Source organism: Chanodichthys erythropterus, chromosome 18, assembly GCF_024489055.1.
Source record: "Chanodichthys erythropterus isolate Z2021 chromosome 18, ASM2448905v1, whole genome shotgun sequence".
Taxonomy (NCBI): domain Eukaryota; kingdom Metazoa; phylum Chordata; class Actinopteri; order Cypriniformes; family Xenocyprididae; genus Chanodichthys; species Chanodichthys erythropterus.
Window position 1 is genome coordinate 8,330,082 of NC_090238.1, and position 22,137 is coordinate 8,352,218.

Below are 22,137 nucleotides of genomic sequence, written 5' to 3' on the forward strand. Positions count from 1 at the left end.
CAGACATATGGTTTGGTTTAAAAAGATAGTCAGCAAATCAATACATAACATGTTATGTTTTCAGACGTTCACTGAACAGCAAAATCTATTATGATTTTCAGTTTTTTTTTTTTTTTTTTTTTAAACAACATTAACAATAATTGGCATATTTAAGTAGAGTCTACTGTTTAATGTTCCTGTGCCTTTCAGAAAGAGTCCAATAGCATCAACATCATCAGTAAGAATGTTAATTCACACCTTATTCTGTGGCTCAAAGCAAAGTGCTAGAAATGCCAAGGTCATGGGTTTGATTCCCAGGAAATTCATGGTAAAAATGTAAATATTGAATGCAATGTAAGTCGTTTTGGATAAAAATGTCTCCCAAATGCAAAAATGTCAATGTCAAAAATACTACCAACCCATCTTTCAACACATTATACTTCCTTATATATCTGTTCTGACCAAATCTACATCTGGAATATATGTGCACCAATCCATCCCTACAACTGCATGTCTCCTTCAGTTGCTAACATGTCTAGCTTGTTCTGTTCTGTACTGCTATTTGTTTGCAATCAGCTCCTGCATTGTATCAGATTACATACTTTCACAAATGCAATGTACAAAGTCTCAATCTTTGTCTGTCGAACAGCCAAAATTTAAGATAAATCTATGCCTCTATCCATTTCACAGAATTAAGAATCAGAGCATCACATTTGTTTCAAAATGATGGTTAGTTGCAACTCTAGTTTAAAGTTCTTGTAATTAAAGCAAATTCACATTCAGGCCTGATTCTGGTATAAAACACCCACTTTACACAAACCAATGAAAGTAAAATGGATTGTGATGGCATTTACATTGACACTAATGTCCAGTTCTTCTGAATCTGTAAATTTCAGTAGAAACCATCAATATTTATTGAACTAGTCTTTGGCATCTGATTTTCTATCATCATACAAGCAAATAAATGGACAGCAAACTTGCTTCATGTTGTCTCATCTTCAGAAGATGAATACCTCTTGCGATTCAACATGACATTCAATCCACGGAGTAAAAAAAAAAAATTCTGCCAGTGGCTGGCTAGAAAATCAGGCCGATCTAAGCACTTTAGGGCACAATAACACAATAACCATACACTGGTTTCTTTTGAATAATCGTACAAATCTAATATGTAGAATGTAATAATATAAAGAATGAGAAACCAAAACAGAACAGGAAAAGTTAAGACTTACTCGAGTTACATCAAACAGTGTGAGTTTATTTCCTCTAATAAATCATTCCTAAGAAATTAGCTATGGTACATTAAACTTGCCCGTCTCAATTGTGCTGAAATTCATTTACACTATATTTACATAAGGTTTCCATTTATATGGAAATTATTCCTGCCATTTTAGACACACAAACAATTTTGTAGAAGCATCCACTGCCCCGTGAATCTTTTTGATCTTCACAATAGTTCCTGGATGTTGCCGAATATCAGAGCTAATTAATTCATAAAATCATTACAAACTTCCACTTGCTGGGTAGGAAAGAAAAACAAAAGGAAAAGATGAATGGGGGGGGTCAATTTGTGCAGGTCGAAGATTGACGTGACCACATGCAGACCAACAGTCCAGACCTTAAATTCATTGGAAGGAGTAGACTTTACAGAGTGCTCAACTCTTGCATTGTCAATACAAGATGACCAAAAATGATGCACCTCTTGATGGAAATAAATGTGTTGATGTTATTTTCATCAACAGGTGCATCAATTTTGACTGACATCAAAACATCAAAAATGTACTGACAATGCAAGAGTCGAGCACTCTCTGTGAAAATGACTATTCGTGCTTCCTCCCAACCATTGTTTCACAATTTGAGCCTGATGAATCTGGACATTATCATCCTGGAATATGGCCACAATGTGTCTTCCTATATTTAAGAAATGAAAAGCTACACAATCTATCAATTAGGGTTAGAAGAACTGTTGCCAAACATATTAAATGCTAGAAACACACACACACACACACACATATATATATATATATATAGTGTTAATTAGTTACTTTTTATGGAAAGTAATGCATTGCGTTACTTGTAATGTGTTAGCCCCAACATTGTGTTTTGAAGTAATGTGAAAAGCACTAAACAAATAAATTTGACTTGACTCGACATTATAACGTCTACAAAACGTTCTAAAATTATTTGAGGCCAAAACGTAATTTACCTTTGGGATGCCAGGGGTCTGTAAATTCATATTTTCCCAGTCCGACCGTTCTCAGCATCTGCAGGCCATTGTTGGTGGTCTCCTGTTGGCGATTCGTCAGAGGTCCATTGGTGGGCAGCGTTGAGGAGGTCATGGCGGCGGATTGCACCATGGGGTGAATCAGGTGACCGTTGCCCACCACCGTGTGGACAGGATGGGCAACCTGGCAGATGCTGGGCATTGGGGGCAGGCCACTAACAGTGAGGGATTGGCTCTGGATGTTGAGGACCATGCTGGTCATTGGCTGTGAAGGCTGCTGTGGGAGCTGGTAGTGTGCGGGTAATTGTGGGTGAGGAGTCTGGAGTGCTGGGGTCACGCCGACAATGGGCGCTTGGACGGTCGCACACTGGCTGTAAGCTGGTGCCTGCTGCAAGGCGTACGTGTGCGTCAAGAGTCCAGCCTGGCTGACGGAGGCAGCAACTTGTGCCGGCCATAGAGGAGCTGCAAAGAATGAAGCAACATACATTTAATTCCCTGAGGTCCGAAAACGCACTGGCGCGTTTTGCAGGATTTTTTCACATTGCAGCAAAACAGACTTAAAATACTTTGTCATTTCTTGTCATAGAGACATAAGTAATATATCAATTGAAACTATAGAATGTCTTCTTTTATTTGTGTACACTCAAAAACACAATGTTGTGCTTTTTGCAAAATAAAGAAAAATAACATGATGCGTGATCTCTCCTCTCCCTCTGAAGGAAGTCCAATCTGATAGTTCTCAGAAAATGAACTGTAACTTATGAATACTACTTACAAAAAAAATTACACTTACGTCTAAAGAAACGCTGAAATGTCAGGTTTTAAATAGAAAGTCAAATCGAAAACAAACATTCTGTTTATGTAATCTGTATGAAAAGAGAGAAATGTCAGAAGTCCGAGATTCAGCTCATTACCCGCTAATGCGGCCACGCACCACGCCCACGGAGGGAGCACTATTCAGAGGCAAATTCAGAGGCAATACTTGTATGCATTGTCTCAATCGTGCATTTATTGTCTTGAAAAGTGTTTATTTGGATGTTAAAGCCATGGTTAGCGATCTCTAGAAGACATGCCGTTAGTTCCTAGTTCCTTTTCTTCTTTATATGAATTTGTGGCCTAAAGGTGTACAGAGCACCCTCCGGCTGAAAGTATGAATTGAAAACACAGTATCCAGCACTCATAGTGATGACAATAAATATTACTTCTCAGAAAGAAAATTGACATAAATATATAAGAATCAATCAATATTTCTCCAAATGTGCATGCTTTTAAGCTAAAAGCCTATATGAAATGCCATAGAGGTAACATAATTGTTCAGACACTTTGCATCACAGAAATACATTATATTTTAAAGAATATAATAGAATACCATTATTTTAAATTGTAATAATATTTCACAGTATTGCTGTTTATGATGAGCTGAGACATTACTACACAGGTTTTTTTTTCACAGCCTACCTGACTGAAAGGCCTCATTAATATGCAAGTCATTTCAGGTCATTATTATGTGATTATTTTGTCTTATCGGGTGTAAATGGCCCATTATTCATGATGATTAACGCCTCCATGCATACTGTGTTTCTTGACAAAAAGTGTGTTTTCTTCCAAAAACTAAATCAATATATTGTTTTATATGAAGGAGTAGGCAGCATATTTTTTACATAATTCTGAAGCAAAAACTCTAGTCTACAATCTCCAATACCCAGAAGTCTTGTGAACAGATTTAAAATACTTTTTTTTGGCCTTATTTCAGTGACTTAAGTTTTTTTTTTTTTTCAATAACCACGCATAAACATTATTCCTTCAAAAATACAAACATGTACATACATGTTCCTCACATATTATTGTAGTGATTTTTACTTTGTCCATCCAAGGACGCAAAGTAAAATAGGGATTGGTACTCAAGTCACCGCTGACGTTGTGATTTTTGGACACACGTCTCTTAAGGTGTGGTTATGAGTACATCAGATGACCACTTCCCCCTTTTTCCCTAGTTCAGGGCACCAGTCAAGGTCTGTTACCTTGGCAGTATGAGAACACTCCCAGAAGGGGCTTTCATTCATTTAGAATAAATGTAAAGTGGTCAGCTGATTTATTTGAAAGATTGGTGATATTGCTAACTTGTAGAACCTTTTCTGTATTACGAGGCCCTGTTGTAGGTGCAGAAGGTCCTTAAAAATCTGGAACACGCAGACAAAGTTACCTTGAAGTGAAGGTTTGCTCTCCCGAGCTTAACCTTGTTGCAGATGTCGTCACTGTCTCACTGGATGGAAACTTTGAACGTAGTGTCGGTTAACGTCTCTTTCCTCAAAAGCTGGAGGCTTAGAACATGGTCATCTCTGTTGCTGCCTCACAAGCTGTAGACTCAGATCATGGGATCTGTTGCTGTCTCTCTGGATGGACCAGAGGCTCAGAACGGTGTTGTATCTGTTAATATCTGTCCCCGTGCAGTACAGTGTATCTGTTGTGTCTCAGCTTCGCAAGCCGGGACTCAGAACAATATCTGTTATGTCTTTCCCTGTTTGAAGGGCAGACTCAGAACGATCTATCTGTTATGTCTATCCCCTTTAACGGACAGACTCAGAACAAGGAGTGTCGGTAGAAAGGGTACCTTTATCCCTTTCCGATGAGGAGGAGATTGCATTTTGGCGCTTCTCCATTCGAGTGCTGTGATTGGCTGCTGGCATCAGAGGGGACACACACAGTGTAGTCCAGCCTTCTCTCCCCTTTGTAACTCATTTGCATAAAGCACAAAGTTGGAAGTCTTTACAGTGTCTTTAAAGTTTACCAATGCATTTCTCACTTTCCAAACCACCACCAGAATACCTTTGGCAATATTCTAAACAAACAGAGACTAAACATGATGGAAAAAGATTGAACTGTCATTCAATTGTACATTAACAGCTGTATTTGTATCAGATGTTGCACTACAAATGGCTGTCACTGAGAATACTTATTTCTGTGAATAAGTGTGAAATGGATGTGTAGTTTGCATCAGTTCTAAGGTTTTCAAACATAGTTTTGAATGGATTTAGATGGATCTTTGTGATCTCTCTTTGTTTCACCCATTTCTGCTAAGGTCCCAAGGAATTTTTATGGCAGTCTCTGGCCAACTTTAGGAAGTAGTGTTTAGATGGGTGAAGGGCAGTAACTGCCTGTGGACCAATGAGAAGCCTTGTCCTTCCCAGCCTTGGTACAAGAGGTCTTCTTCTTACCCTCTAATAGAGGTCTGGATGTTATCCTTCCATCTTTATCTGATGGCGTTGGACAGTTTGTTTGTGTTAGGCCACCAAGATCCAATCAAAATGTAGCAAACGTTTGTCCGCTGTTACGGACAGAGAGGGGCCCGGCCATAAACTGGGCCCTAGAATGTGCTGTTCACTACATTATTGTAGCCTAGTTTGTGCTGAATACAGTGTAATGATACTTTTGTCATTTATATGTTTATGAACAACTGAAAAAAAAATCACATATGTCAGGGCATGTCAAAACTTCTCCAAGCCCCAAATCAGCCTCAGACTCCAGAGGGTTAAAGTAGGGTTGTGCGATATGACCATATTAGAACGTGAACGACAATTGCTGTTTTTAGATTGTACCATTTTTGTTTATCATCTCTATCGTGGTTACGCTCACGTAATACAGCAGTTATTCGTCATCATGAAGGTATTATGACTGTAAAATCAACCACTGAATATTTTCTTTCAATTTCCATGGTCTCTAATCAGCTATTTTATATCGAAACCTCTTGAGGTTGTGGATGAGTCCTCACATAACTCTGTACATAAATGTCCCCTGGGAATAATAAAAAAAAAAAAAAAGGATTATAAAGATTTTTTATTTTATTTTTATTAAAAATGTAGTAATTTTGTTTTAATTAGAAGCTATTTTATACATGCCACATACAGAAGAGGACAGATGAGCTAAGTGATAAACAGTTCTTTATTGCAGGTAAACGTAGGCAGAGCACAACAGGTAAGGATGTTTGAAACAGGATATTTTGACTTGAAATTAGTTGGATGGTAACAGTCTTTCTGATGCAGGTTGTGTGGTAGTGAAGCAGGCAGACAAACAGGGAACATGATGATGAAGACAATGAGAGAACAGATGACTGAAGACGAGGAAGAGGATCAGGATGAACAGGTAAGCACTCAGGTGAGTATGGGTGAGTCTGTAGTCGAGTGATGAGACCAGACACTGACGTGCAGTTCTTGCTTCCAGGTTGGTATGTGACTAAAAAGTCAAAGCTGGTGAAGAATAAAGCACATCTGGCTTGACGGGGGTTGAGTCGTTTTGCTTCACGCAGCTATTCTAGGTTTCTGTGGTCAATGACTTCAAACTGGTGAGTGGCTCCCTCCAGCCAATGTCTCCTCTCTTCTTGGGTGAGTTTGATAGCCAGGAGCTCCAGATTGCCAATGTCATAGTTTTGCTCCACTGGGAACAGCTTTTTTGAGTAGTAGGCACATGGATGGAGGCGTGGAGGATCACCCTGCCGCTGTGAGAGCACTGCTCTGACTCAAGTGGTGGATGCATTTACCTCGACGACAAACTGCAATTCTGGATTGGTATGATGGAGAACCATAGCAGAGACAAATGCTGCTTTCAAGCTTTCGAAGGAGCTGGTGGCAGATGGTGTTCAAGACAAAGACTTGGGTCGGTTCTTCAGGAGTGAGGTGAGAGACGAGCTAAGAAAACTGTAGTTCTTGATGAAGTGACAATAACAAAACCCAGGAAACTCTGTAACTCCTTTAACACTCTCGGGTCGGCGGTCACGCCGGCGTGATCACCGCATTTTTTTTCTAACCAGTGTGAAAGAGACTCAAAATACTCTGTCGATGTTGCACATACAATTAAGAGTTATACACCAATTTAATCTGTGGAATATCTTCTTTTATTTGTGTACACTCAGAGTAACAACAAAATGTTGTGCTTTTTGTAAAATAAAGAAAACTAACATGATGCGTGATCTCTCATCTCCCTCTGAACGAAGTCCAATCTGATAGTTCTCAGAAAATGAACTGTAACTTAGTGAATATTAATGACAAAAAAATTAGACTTATGTCTAAAAAAATGTTGAAATGTCAGGTTTTAAATCGTGTAAGTCAAATTGAAAACAAATGTTCTGTGTTTATGTAATCTGTATGAAAAGAGAGCCATGTCAGAAATCCGTGATTCAGCTCATTACCCGCTAATGCGGCCACGCCCACGGAGCCAGCGCTATTCAGACGCAAATTCTGAGTCAATACATGCATTCATTGTCTCAATCGTATATTTATTGTCTTGAAAAGTGTTTTGAACAGCCATAGTTAGCGATCTCTGGCCTTTGTTAGTTCAGTTAAACTAACAGAGGTGTACAGAGCGCCCTCCGGCTGAGAGTATGAATTGAAAATACAGTATCCAGCACTCATAGTAATGACAATAAATCCTGAATAAATGTACTCCTCTGTATAGAAAATTGACAAACATATGAGAATCCATCAGTATTTCTCCAAAAGTGCATGCTTTTAAGCTAAAAGCCAATATGAAATGCCATAGAGGTAACATAATTGTTCAGACACTTTGCATCACAGAAATACATTATATTTTAAAAAATATAATACCATTATTTTAAATTGTAATAATTTTATTTCACAGTATTGCTATTTTTTCTGTATGTTTGATTTACACCATGATGAGATTTGAGACATGATCACAAAGGTTTTTTCACAGCCTACTTGACTGAAAGAGCTCATTATTTATGCAGCTCATTAGAGCTCTTTATGCAACTATTTTGTCTTCTCAGGTGAGAATCATCAATTATTCATGATTATTCACGCCTCCACGCATACTACGTTTCTTGACCAAAGATGTTTTCAGAAAATTTAAATCTCTCTATTGTTTTATATGTGACCCGTCACGGAAACCAGGGACACAAGTCGGCAGCACAACTTTCGAGCAAAATGAGAAAGAAGCATTTTTTTTTCAAAATTGGTGATTTTCGTTTTTTTGCAGAATCTGTTTGTTGAGATCATGAAAAAGCCTTTCCGTGTTTGAGATAGCAGTATTGGTATATTTAAAAGCGTACATTTTGAGGTTGAAATCGGCTTGTTTTTCGGAGATTCTAGCACGCAGTAGGGGCGTGTCATGTCTGTGTGTATTTCCATACTGGGAAGCGTGGCTACTTATTATGCAACACTCTGGCCGGCTCTAGCTGATATCAAAATTCAATGAAGAACCGTGGCCGTTACACCGAAAATGTTTTGAAGTACTTCTTCGACAAGCCGGATGCTTATGAACAAGCGCTCACTGATTCTGAAGACGATCTGAGCGACGATGAAAGCGGCATAATAAGACATTACCTCTCTGGAGTCGGGTAACGCGCCGGCGCATTTTGCAGGATTTTTTTTCACATTGCAGCAAAACAGACTTAAAATACTCCGTCATTTTTTGTCATAGAGACATAAGTAATATATCAATTGAAACTATAGAATGTCTTCTTTTATTTGTGTACACTCAGAGTAAAAACAAAATGTTGTGCTTTTTGTAAAATAAAGAAAACTAACATGATGCGTGATCTCTCATCTCCCTCTGAACGAAGTCCAATCTGATAGTTCTCAGAAAATGAACTGTAACTTAGTGAATACTAATCATAAAAAAATTATACTTGTGTCTGAAAAAAACGTTGAAATGTCAGGTTTTAAATCGTGTAAGTCAAATCGAAAACAAACATTCTGTGTTTATGTAATCTGTATGAAAAGAGAGCCATGTCAGAAGTCTGTGATTCAGCTCATTATCCGCTATTCAGAGGCAAATTCAGTCAATACATGCATTCATCGTCTCAATCGTTTATTTATTGTCTTGAAAAGTGTTTTGAATAGCCATAGTTAGCGATCTCTGGCCTCTGTTAGTCCAGTTAGTTCCTGGATTGCCTATTCTTCTTTAACAGGCTTCTCAGCTGAGAAAATTTCATTTCATGATTATAGTGACCAAAATGATCACGGTTATCACAGAATCCTGTTCAAAAAGTAAATTCACCAAGTTTCATGTGGAAAACCAGCAAATAACAAATAAAAATATAGCTGCAAGCAGCAATTATGGGGCCAAGCACAAAAACGGCACAAGAAGCCAGCCAACACGGCTGGGAGCATCAGACCAACTGCAACAGTGAGCAATTAAAGACCTATTAAGATCATTTCAGGCAAAAGAGCTGATAAATGATAGAAAAATGAGGATTTACTGTTTCATCACTTTCGACCAATAGGTAGCGCTGTGACCAAATTAATGTGGTATGGTCAGAGTGAGGTGACAATGACAATCGCAAAGTTTGGTGTCAATATGTCAAAGCATTGCAGACATACAGCTTCAAGAGTCGTTTTTGCATCATGCCTCAGATTTGTTGCTCCGGTGTACGAAAACGGTTTGACATATCGACTTGAAATCCAAACATAACTTTTTGTCTGCATGGTCTGAAAATGATACGGTTCGATTTTGGTGAAAATCGGAGCAACGATCTAGGAGGAGTTCGAAAAAGTATGTTTTTAAAGCCAACTATAGCAAATTTGATATCCGTGTTCTCGGCATCACCCAAGGAATCTACTGAGACCAGTTTCATTACAATCGGTAAATATATTCAAACGTTATTAGCATTTTTGTAAATTTTGTTATAACTTTTGACCACAAGGTGGCGCAGTGCCGAAACTTCTCAGGCTCCTTCAGGGCATTGTCCTGATGACCCATACCAAGTTTTGTAACAATATGCTAATGCGTTCGTAAAATACAGCATTTTAGCACAAAATTCAAAATGGCCGACAGCCAAAATGTCTGATATGGGAAAATTGGATATCATTCGACTCGGCATAATTACCCGAATCCAACGAGACCAAAGTTATTATTTTTGGACAAACCCATCTGAAGTTATAAGCGAAAATATCCATTTTTTGTATTTCTAGACCAGTAGGTGGCGCTGTGCTGAAACACTGCAGGTTGCCTCAAGTCATGCTTGTGATGACATGTACCCAGTTTAGTCTGAATATGATAAAGCAATGTGGAGATATAGCCTCAAGTCTGACTTTGCGAGCTTTTCGTCGAATTCATTTGTGAAGTTTTCAAGAACGGGTTGTTATATCAAAAAGCTTTTGATAAATTTTTGTCAGCATGGTCTGAAGATGATCTGGTTCAATTTTGGTGATAATCAGAGTAACGGTCTAGGAGGAGTTTGAAAAAGTAGGTTTTTCGCAAAATTCAATATGGCGGAAAAATCATAAGTCAATACCTAGCAAGTTTGGTATCGTTGGACTCACCAGGGATTCAGGAGTCAAAGGTCATGACTCTTTTGAAAATAAGTTGACCACACCCATAGAGATAAGCATTTGAATATTTGATTTTACCACTAGGTGGCGCTAGTCCGAAACTTCTCAGGCTCAGAAACTACTCAGACTCTTTCAGGGCCTTGTGCTGATGACCCATACAGAGTTTCGTAACGATATGCTAATGCGTTCGTAAAATACAGCATTATAAAACAAAACTCAAAATGGCCGACATGGGACAATTGGATATCATTCGACTCGGCATGATGCCCTGAATCGAAAAAGACCAACTTTATGATTTTTGGACAAACCTATCTGAAGCTATAAGCAAAAATAATGGCTATTTTGGCTTTTTTCTATCTCCAGACCAGTAGGTGGCGTTATAATGAAACTCAGCATGTTGGCTCTGGTCTTGCTTGGGATGATATGTATGAAGTTTGGTCTAAATATGATAAATCCTTGCAGAGATACAGCCATGAGTCCATATTGGGTGCTCTGCGTTAAATTAATTTGCATATTATTTGAGAATGGTTGAGTTTATCAAAAAGCTTTTGATAACTTTTTGCCACAATGGTCTGAAGATGATCTGATTTGATTTTCATGACAATCAAATGAAGCGTCTAGAACGAGTTCGAAAAAGCAGGTTTTTCACAAAATTCAACAAGGCGGACAAACCATAAGTCGAAACCTAGCATGTTTGGTATCGTTGGACTCAGCAGAGATTCTGGAGTCTAAGGTTATGACTCTTTTGAAAATAAGTTGACCACACTCATAATGATAAGCGTTTAAATATTTGATTTTACCACTAGGTGGCGCTGGTCCGAAACTTCTCAGGCTCGTTCAGGGCATCGTTCTGATGACCCATACTGAGTTTTGTGATGATATGCTAATGCGTTTATAAAATACAGCATTGTAGCACAAAATTAAAAATGGCCGACGATCAAAATGGCTGATATGGTAATAATGGTTATCATTCGACTCGGCATGATGCCCCTAATCTAACAAGACCAACGTTATGATTTTTGGACAAACCTATCTGAAGCTGCAAGCAAAAATAACCATTTTTTGTATATCCAAACCAGTAGGTGGCGCTGCGCCAAAACTCAGCATGTAGGCTCTGGTCTTGCTTGGGATGATATGTATGAACTTTGGTCTGAATATGATAAAGCATTGCAGAGATACAGCCATGAGTCCAAATTGGGTGCTCTACGTTAAATTAATTTGCGTGTTATTTGAGAATGGTTTGATTTACCGAAAAGCTTTTGATAACTTTTTGCCAGAATGGACTGAAGATGATCTGGTTTGATTTTCATGACAATCAAATGAAGCGTCTATGACGAGTTCAAAAAAGTAGGTTTTTCGCAAAATTCAACATGGCGGACAAACCATATTTCGAAACCTAACATGTTTGGTATCGTTGGACTCAGCAGGGATTCAGGAGTCTAAGGACATGACTCTTTTGAAAACAATTGGTGACCACAGTAAAAAGTGATAAGCATTTTTGTAATATTTTGTTATAACTTTTGACCACTAGGTGGCGCTGATGCGAAACTTCTCAGGCTGGTTCATGGCATCATACTGATGACCCATACCGAGTTTTGTGATGATACGCTGATGCGTTCATAAAATACAGCATTTTAGCACAAAATTCAAAATGGCCGACTGCCAAAATGGCTGATATGGTAATAATGGTTATCATTCGACTCGGCATGATACCCTGAATCTGACGTGACCACATTTATGATTTCTGGACACACCATTCAGAAGTTATTAGCCAAAATAGCCATTTTTCGTATCTCCGGACCAGTAGGTGACACTGCACTGAAACACTGCATGTTGGCTTAAGTCATGCTTGTGATGACATGTATGAAGTTTGGTCAAAATACGATAAATCATTTTGGAGATATAGCCTTAAGTGTGATTTTGCGAGCTTTCGGTCAAATTCATTTGTGCCCTATTCGAGGACGGATGGATCTATCAAAAAGCTTTTGATAACTTTTTGCAGTCATGGTCTGAAGATGATCTGGTCCAATTTTTGTGAAAATCGGAGTAACGGCCTAGGAGGAGTTCGAAAAAGTAAGTTTTTCAGAAAATTCAAAATGGCGGAAAAATTTTCATAACGGAAAATGACGTCATAGGGTGCGATCGATTCGTCTTGACCCAAGGAATCAGAAGAAAAAATAATTTTGTTTCTAGCCCTTATGGTTCAAAAGTTATTAACATAAACATAAGTGCAACTTTGGACAGCTGGTGGCGCTAGAGGGATTGAGATAGAGACTCCAAATTTGCTGTGGACAAAGGTCAGACTGTCCTCTAACTGTGTGCCAAATTTCACAACTTTCCCGCAAGCGGTTCTATGGGTTGCCATAGACTTCAAGAGCGGAAGAAGAAGAAGAAGAAGAAGAAGAAGAAGAAGAAGAAGTATAAATATAGCTGCAAGCAGCAATTACGGGGCCAAGCACAAAAACGGCACAAGAAGCCAGCCAACATGGCCGTGAGCATCAGACCAACAGCAGCAGTGAGCAATTAGAAAAAAAAGTTATTAGCATTTTTGTCAAGTTTGTTATAACTTTTGAGCACGAGGTGGCACTGGTCCGAAACTTCTCAGGCTGCTTCAGGGCATTGTCCTGATGACCCATACCAAATTAATGAATTTTGGTCAAACCCATCAGAAGTTATAAGCAAAAATAGCCATTTTTCATATCTCCACTCCAGTAGGTGGCGCTGCGCCGAAACACTGTATGATGCCTCAGGTCATGCTTGTGATGACACGTACCAAGTTTGGTCTGAATATGTCAAAGCATTGTAGAGATACAGCTTCAAGAGTAATTTTTGCATCATCTCTCAAATTCTTTGCTCCGGTATACGAAAACGGTTTGACTTATCAACTTGAAATCCATAACTTTTTGTCGGCATGGTCTGAAGATGATACGGTTCAATTTTGGTGAAAATCGGAGCAAAGGTCTAGGAGGAGTTTGAAAAAGTAGGTTTTTAAAGAAAAACAATATGGCGGACAGGAAGTTCAGCTGAATATGGCAAATTTGATATCTATGTTCTCAGCATGACCCAAGGAATCTATTGAGACCAGTTTCATTACAATCGGTAGATATTATCAAAAGTTATTAGCATTTTTGTCAATTTTGTTATAACTTTTGACCACAAGGTGGTGCTGGTCCGAAACTTCTCAGGCTCCTTCAGGGCATTGTCCTGATGAACCATACCAAATTTATGAATTTTGGTCAAACCCATCAGAAGTTATAAGCAAAAACAGCCATTTTTCATATCTCCACTCCAGTAGGTGGCGCTGTGCTGAAACATTGTATGATGCCTCAGGTCATGCTTGTGATGACACATACCAAGTTTGGTCTGAATATGATAAAGCATTGCAGAGATACAGCTTCAAGAGTCATTTTTGCATCATGCCTCAAATTCGTTGCTCTGGTATACGAAAACGGTTTGACTTATCGACTTGAAATCCATAACTTTTTGTCAGCATGGTCTGAAGATGATACGGTTCGATTTTGGTGAAAATCGGAGCAACGGTCTAGGAGGAGTTCGAAAAAGTAGGTTTTTAAAGAAAAACAATATGGCGGACAGGAAGTTCAGCTGACTATGGAAAGTTTGATATCTATGTTCTCAGCATGACCCAAGGAATCTACTGAAAACAGTTTCATTACAATCGGTTAATATAGTCAAAAGTTATTAGCATTTTTGTAAATTTTGTTATAACTTTTGACCACAAGGTGGCGCTGGTCCTAAACTTGGTATGCTCCTTCAGGGCATTGTGCTGATGACCCATACCGAGTTTCATAACGATACGCTAATGCGTTCGTAAAATACAGCATTTTAGCACCAAATTTAAAATGGCCGACGGCCAAAATGTCCAATATGGGAAAATTGGATATCATTCGACTCGGCATGATTCCCCGAATCCAACGAGACCAAATGGCCAAACCCATCAGAAGTTATAAGTAAAAATAGCCATTTTTCATATCTCCTCACCACTAGGTGGCGCTGCGCCGAAACGCTGCATGTTGCCTCAGGTCATGCTTGTGATGACAGTTACCAAGTTTGGTCTGAATACGATAAAGCGTTGCGGAGATACAGCCTTATGTCTATTTTCGCAAGCACTACGTACAATTCGTTTGCGTGTTTTTCGAAAACGGTTTGAGAAATCAACTTGAATTCCATAACATTTTGTCGGCATGGTCTGAAGATGATCTGGTTCAATTTTCGTGAAAATTGGAGAAACGGCCTAGGAGGAGTTCGAAAAAGTACGTTTTTCAGAAAATTCAAAATGGCGGAAAAATTTTCATGACGGAAAATGACGTCATATGGTACAATCGATTCGTCTTGACCCAAATTTGGAGTCTCTAACTCAATCCCTCTAGCGCCATCAGCTGTCCAAAGTTCTATGGGCTGCCATAGACTTCAAGAGCGGAAGAAGAAGCGGAAGAATAATAATAAGCGTACGGAACGCCAACAATAACAATAGGTGCCTAAGCACCTTCGGTGCTTGGCCCCTAATAATACTAAATATTATTAAAAATAATAATAAAAACTTCGGTGCTTGGCCCCTAATTAGCATCAATATGTACTTTTTCTTTACATAAACATTAAAATAATAACATTAAAAACAATACAGCGGACAGGAAGTTCAGCTAACTATGGCAAACTTGATATCTATTTTCTCAGCATGACCCACAGAACCTACTGAGACCAGATTCATTCCAATAGGTTAACATAGTCAAAAGTTATTAGCATTTTTGTAAATTTTGTTATAACTTTTGACCACAAGGTGGCGCTGGTCCGAAACTTCTCAGGCTCCTTCAGGGCATTGTGCTGATGACCCATACCAAGTTTCGTAACGATACGCTAATGCGTTCGTAAAATACAGCATTTTAGCACAAAATTCAAAATGGCCGACGGCCAAAATGTCCGATATGGGAAAATTGGATATCATTTGACTCGACATGATTCCCCGAATCCAACGAGACCAAATTTATGATTTTTGGACAAACCCATCAGAAGTTATAAGCAAAAATATCCATTTTTCATATCTCCGTACCAGTAGGTGGCGCTGCGCCGAAACACTGTATGATGCCTCATGTCATGCTTGTCATGACATGTACCAAGTTTGGTCTGAATATGATAAAGTGTTGCAGAGATACAGCCTTACTTCTATTTTCGCAAGCGCTATGTACAATTCGTTCGTGTGTTTTTCGAAAACAGTTTGGGCAATCGACTTGAATTCCATAACTTTTTGTCACCATTGTCTGAAGATGATCTGGTTCAATTTTCATGAAAATCGGACTAACGGCCTAGGAGGAGTTCGAAAAAGTAGGTTTTTCAGAAAATTCAAAATGGCGGAAAATTTTTCATGACGGAAAATGACGTCATATGGTACAATCGATTCGTCTTGACCCAATGAATCAGAGGAAAAAAGAAGTTTGTTTCTAGCCCTTATGGTTCAAAAGTTATTAGCATAAACATAAGTGCAACTTTGGACAGCTGGTGGCGCTAGAGGGATTGAGTTAGAGACTCCAAATTTGCTATGGACAAAGGTCATTCTGTCCTCTGACTGTGTGCCAAATTTCACAACTTTCCCGCAAGCGGTTCTATGGGCTGCCATAGACTTCAAGAGCGGAAGAAGAAGAAGAAGAAGAAGAAGAATAAGCGTACGGAACGCCAACAATAACAATAGGTGCCTAAGCACCTTTGGTGCTTGGCCCCTAATGATGGGCAGATTTTAAAGGAGTGTCTTGCAACAATCTACAATGCACAATTTCAAATAGAGTTTTGACAAAAAAAAAGTCACATATTTCAGCCTCTAAATCATTTTTATAAAAGTCAAAAAAGATAAATTACTGACATTTATAATGCACATTAACCTTTATTATTAATAGTATGCGGTCCATGCAGCTTTACAGGGGGTATGGTTTATCTAAATGAGATGTAAATGAGCCCTATTGTCACTCCCAGCAGGTGAGAACAGGTGAGAAATGCAACTTTAGAGGCGTTTTTCTCCCTATAGAGCTTTCTTGAATGCCTACCTTCAAATGGCCACAACTTCTCCAAACATTATCAGATTTCCATGTGTCACACATCGTTGGAAAGCCTGGAGACTACATTTTCAGAATCTGTGAATAAATCAAAATGCCCCAGAACCGACTTGTGTCCCTACTTTCCGTGACTGGTCACATATGAACAAGCAGGCAGCATAGTTTTTACCTAATTTTGAAGCAAAAACTCTAGTCTACAACCTCAAATACCCAGAAGTCTTGTGAACAAAGATTTAATATATATATTTTTGGCTTTATTTCAGTGACTTAAGTTTTTTTGTTTTTTCAATAACCACACATAAACGTTATTCCTTCAAAAACACAAACATGTACATACATGTACATACATGTTTCTCACATATTATTGTAGCCAAGTTCGTGCTGAATACAGTATATGCACTTTTTCCATTAATATGTTTATGAACAATTGAAAAAAGCACAAATGTCAGCGCATGTCAAAACTTCTCCAAGGCCCCAAAAATCCTCAGACCCCTGAGGGTTAAGGTGGTGGGTTGTGGCCAGTTCTGGATAGTGTCCACCTTCTTCAGGTCCATTTGTATGCCATGCTAGTCAATGATATACCCCAGGAATTGGACAGAGGGTGTGTGGAACTCACATTTCTCCAGCTTCAGATATAGGTGGTGCTCACAAAGACGCTGAAGGACCGGCTCCACATGTTGATGATGTTCAGTCAGATGTTCACCTCGTTTATGTAGTTCTGGAAGACCACTGGTGAGTTGAACAGACCATAAGGCATCACCTGATATTCATAGTGTCTTAAGGGGGTCACGAAGGTGGTCTTCCATTCGTCACCCTTCCGAATGCGGATTAAATTGTAGGCACTTCATAAGTCCAGCTTGGAGAATGTGTGAGCTCCACGCAGCTGTTCCAGAGCTGCTGGGACCAGAGGAAGTGAGTAGCTGAACTGAACTGTTTGAGAGTTTAATGTCCGGTAGTCTATACACGGCTGCAGGCCTCCTTCCTTCCCACAAAGAAAAAGCTTGAAGCGGCAGGGGATGTTGATGGACATTTAAATTTCTGTTGAAGAGCCTCCTGGATGTACTCCCCCATGGCCTTCTGCTCTAGGATGGACAAAGGGTAAACTCGGCCTTTGGGCATAGTAGCCCCAGGTACCAGGTTGATTGCACAGTCCCATGGCTGATATGGTGGTAATTGGGTTGCCAACCACTTGCTGAACACATCCTGGAATTCCTTAGTCTGGCTATCACCAGACCAAGCTCAATTTAAAATTGAACACTGGTCTGGAGAGTCTGTATGGATTTTCTGCTGCACAAGAGGCGTGATCAACGAGCATTAGTCACGCAATTGAATAGTCCTTCAACCAATCAGATCAACGATCTGGGTGACGTACTTTGCAGAGCGATGCGAAAACTCCAGACAGGTTTACCGTGTGTCTCAATCAGCTCCCTAGTTCAGTAGTCAGGGCACTGATCAGGGAATCAGCCACATTCACTTTCATGATATACTGATTCACGACCTAGGGAACTAGGCAGCGGATTGAGACCCAGGGTTCGTTTGTATTGGTTTGTAGCATTGATCGGCGGTTTGCAGAAGCAGCTATGGCATCGAGCGATTTTTGCAGGTTGTGCAAAAAAACATGAAAGTGATCAGTATTTACACCCACTCGAGCAATTTGTTTGCTAACTAAAGAAGTCATTCAGCATCGTTGAGAGTTTAAAAGGCGACTCTGATACTGTTCTGGTTCAGTGTAAATGAACACGGAATATAGCCGCCCTAAACTACGTCATTGTCATAACAACCAAAAAGAATTCCAGTCAGCTCAGGTGGCGCGAGATTCAAGAAGCAGGGAGACGAAACGTATAGAGCAAATAAAAATATAGTCTACCATCAAGGGGCACTGAAGTAAAAAAGTCCTGTACTCACATCGTGAAGCAAACCACCAAAATAACAGCAGAGAATCATTGTGTGTCATTAATCGCTGATTGTAATCTTCCTATGAAGAGACTGTCGGATCAACGCTCTGCTACATTTCTCTCAATTAAGGTAAATGCTTAACTCAATCGGCGTCACTGTGATTGTGCAATGTTATGTTGGAGTGACGGTCGTGCGAGAGACGGGTAGATCATATAGAGTTTGAAAACTGCTTGCCGTCGCTTCTCTATCGTCATCGTGTTATACCGGCCAATAGCGAGCGAGGTGGATAAGCCAGTCTGTGATTGGTTCCCGCAAAAGTGTAACAGCGCAGCAGAAATGAATGCACGGGTTTCCAGACCGAGTTGCCGAGCAAAATCAAATCGCCGACAGATCAGGCTGGGTTTACCCAGACTAGGAATTCCTGGTATTCAGGAGGAATCTCCACTTTACTCTGTCTCTGGACTTTTGATGGAGGTTGAGTTGAGGGCAACGACAGGAGGAGGACTGGAGCTGGACTGAAGACAGGAGGAACCTTGATAACTGAAGTTAGGCAGGCTTGAAAACAAGATTGTCCCTGCTGAAGGATCTCACCAGTGTTCCAGTTGATTCTTGGCTCATGATGTTGTAGCCACGGGGGCCCCAGGATGATCTCAGCGGTTGAACCTTGAAGCACCATGAAAGAGATCTCCTCTTCATGCAGACTTCAAATGCAAGGTATCAGGGTAAGGGAGAATTGATAGATGCGACCACGGCCCAGCGGTTTTCCCAGGATGGAGTGTATTTCTAGGTTTTGGGGGTAGCGTTTCCTATTGACATTGGAACTCCGCAAGAGTGAGATGGTTGGAGTCAATCTGCATCAGCTTTGGTGCTAGAAGGGCGACAGGTGTTATGGAGGGCAGAGGATGCAGAGTGGGTTGTTGCAGCAAGCATGCAGATAGGCGTTGTGACACCCGGATTTTTTTTTGGATGAAGATATCAAGCCCCATCGCATCATCGTATATTACCATCAGTTGACGAATATCAGCATTTAATCCTTGACAAAAAGCAGCAAGGAGGGCAGTCTCATTTCAGCCACTTAGGGCTGCTAGGGTGCGGAATTGGAAGACGTATGTACTGACAGAATCTTTCCCTTGGTGAAGAAGAGTTAATCGTGTATGGAGAGGGTTGATGCTGTCTATCAGAAGACTACCTTGAAATGGCTGATGATCTCTAACAGGGAGTTGGTGACTTGAGCGTTGGACTGCCACAACGATTGTGCCCACTGCAAGGCTCGGCCAGAAAGGAGAGAGATCATAAACGCCATACTGGCACGATCGGTGGTGAAGAGTGTAGGCTGCATTTCAAAGTATAGCAAACACTGCAGAAAAAACCCATTGCAATCCTCCACCTCACCGGTGTATGTCGCTGGTCGGGCCATGGGACTGGCAGAGGCAGCCACCGAAGGAGATGGTGTTGTGGAAAGCAGTGATTGCCAAACTGCTTGAACGAGATTGGTAATAAACAGTTGTGATAATAGACAGAGCGATAATAAACAGTTCTTTATTGCAGGTAAACATGAGCACAGCAGGAACACAACAGGTAAGGATGTTTAAAGCAGGATAGTTTGTAGTCGAGTGACGAGACCAGACACCGAAGTGAAGGGAGTGGTGGCTTATTAAGGATGACTTGATGATGGTGAACAGGTGCAGGTGATCAGAATTCCGGGGACAGTGAACAAGTGGGGGAATCTGGTGCTGATGGCTGGGTAGATGGTGTAGCTGACTCCGTGACAGTACAATACTCAGCAAAAAAAAAAAAAAAAATAGCTGTTTGGATTTTACAGTTTCTCAACTTGGTTTCAACTTTCTCAACTTTACAGTTTTTTCTCAACACTTCTCCAAACGTGGATCACTGTTCTCAAAACAGTGATCTGAACACTTTGTAATTGTCCTAAACAGATTGTATGTTTTCATTAATTTCACACAAAGTGCAAACCATGTGAATAATTTTCTCAAAACACTATGCACAAATTTCTCAAATGTTTTCATAATAGTTAATACATCCAACCAAAAACTTTAATAACTCAGGGAAAAATGATCAAAGCTTTTTTAATTGGCTTTACACAATTCACAAACATTTATGTACCAGTTGTCCAAACACAATAAACAAAACTCTGGAATTGGTCATATTATCAAATGCACTTGGTATGTTTTCAATTGGCCCTAAAAGAATAACTGCTTGGTAAATAATACACACAACACAGGAAATTCAGTTTTCCTATCCATTTCTACATTTATCACATTTGCATAATGTAACAGGGAAAGTATGAAAGGGAACATATACATAGAGAAAGAACATCATAAGAATATGCAAGAGAAAAAAAAAGAGGTGTAAAAGTGCCCAAGGTGGTACCCAATGTGGTACAAATATTTGGTTGTACCACCTGAAAAAAGTAAAAAAAAAAAAAAAAAAAAAAAAAATTAAACACTTTGAAATGTTATGTAAAAACTAAAACATTGAAGAAAAAAAAAAAAAAAAAAAAAAAAAAAAAATATATATATATATATATATATATATATTTTTTTTTTTTTAAATACCTTGTTTGAAGCTTTATTTGTCAATGACCCATATAACAAAAAATGTTATAACAAAAAGTTAGTGTCTTTGTACATCCACGGCTGAAAACGTCCTAAAATCAACAGAGAATACACCTGTAGTTTTGATGTTATTATTTACTTTTAATAAATGCATTACTAGAAAAAAAGGCAGTATTTTATTTTGCAGTAAATTTTAACTGTTTGGAATGTGTTTAGAACACTGTGTTAAAGGATTACTTCACTTTCAAATGAAAATCACCCCAAGCTTTACTCACCCTCAAGCCATCCTAGGTGTATATGACTTTCTTCTTTCTTATGAACACAATTGATGAAAATTTAATCTATGAATATTAAACTATGAAATGCATCCAAGATTTATAATGGCAGTAAAGTGTTACCAAACGAGTATGAGCTGACATACATCCATCATAAACATGTACTCCACAAAACTCTGGGTGGTTAATAAAGGTCTTCTGAAGCAAAGTGATGCATTTGTGTAAAAAAAAAAAAAAAAAAAGGCCAGACCATCCTTCCATATTCAAATTCTAAAAAAAAAAAAAAAAAAAAAAACCCGAACTGGCATTGCGTCAAGTCCGTGAGTTGAATAGGTAAGGTGTAGGATGTAGCATAAGATTTTTGAACTGCTAGAGTTTTACAATTTCTTCGTAAGTAGAATACGGAAGGAGGTCTGTTAGAAGCTAGATAATAACTTAATAACTTGTTAAATATGGATATTTTTTCTTACACAAATGCATCACTTTGCTTCACAAGGCCTTTATTAAAACCCCGGAGCTGTGTGGAATATGTTTATGATGGATGGATGTGGATGGAGACACTTTCTTCAGCCCATACTCATTTACGCTTACTGCCATTATGAAGCTCGGATGCGTCAGGATATTTATTAATATTTCTCCGAAAGTGTTCATCAGAAATAAGAAAATCATATACACCTAGGATGGCTTGAGGGTAAGTAGAGCTTGGGGTAATTTTCATTTGAAAGTGAACTAATCCTTTAACTGTTTTGAGAGCAGTCACATTACTTTGGAGAAATGTGTCAAATCAATTGAGAAAAACTGTAATAGTCCAATAGTCCATTAAGAGTCCATGGATAGATCATTATT

At 39.2% G+C, this 22,137-nt stretch overlaps 1 protein-coding gene across 1 annotated transcript in view; it reads right to left on the reverse strand.

The window, feature by feature from the left end:
- LOC137006452 (kelch-like protein 29) overlaps positions 1 to 22,137 on the reverse strand; it is a 472,167-nt gene that overhangs the window by 228,130 nt on the left and 221,900 nt on the right. The window contains exon 4 of the mRNA XM_067367229.1: positions 2,183 to 2,662. Coding sequence (XP_067223330.1) covers positions 2,183 to 2,662 — 480 coding nt within the window. The remainder of the gene's footprint in view (positions 1 to 2,182; positions 2,663 to 22,137) is intronic.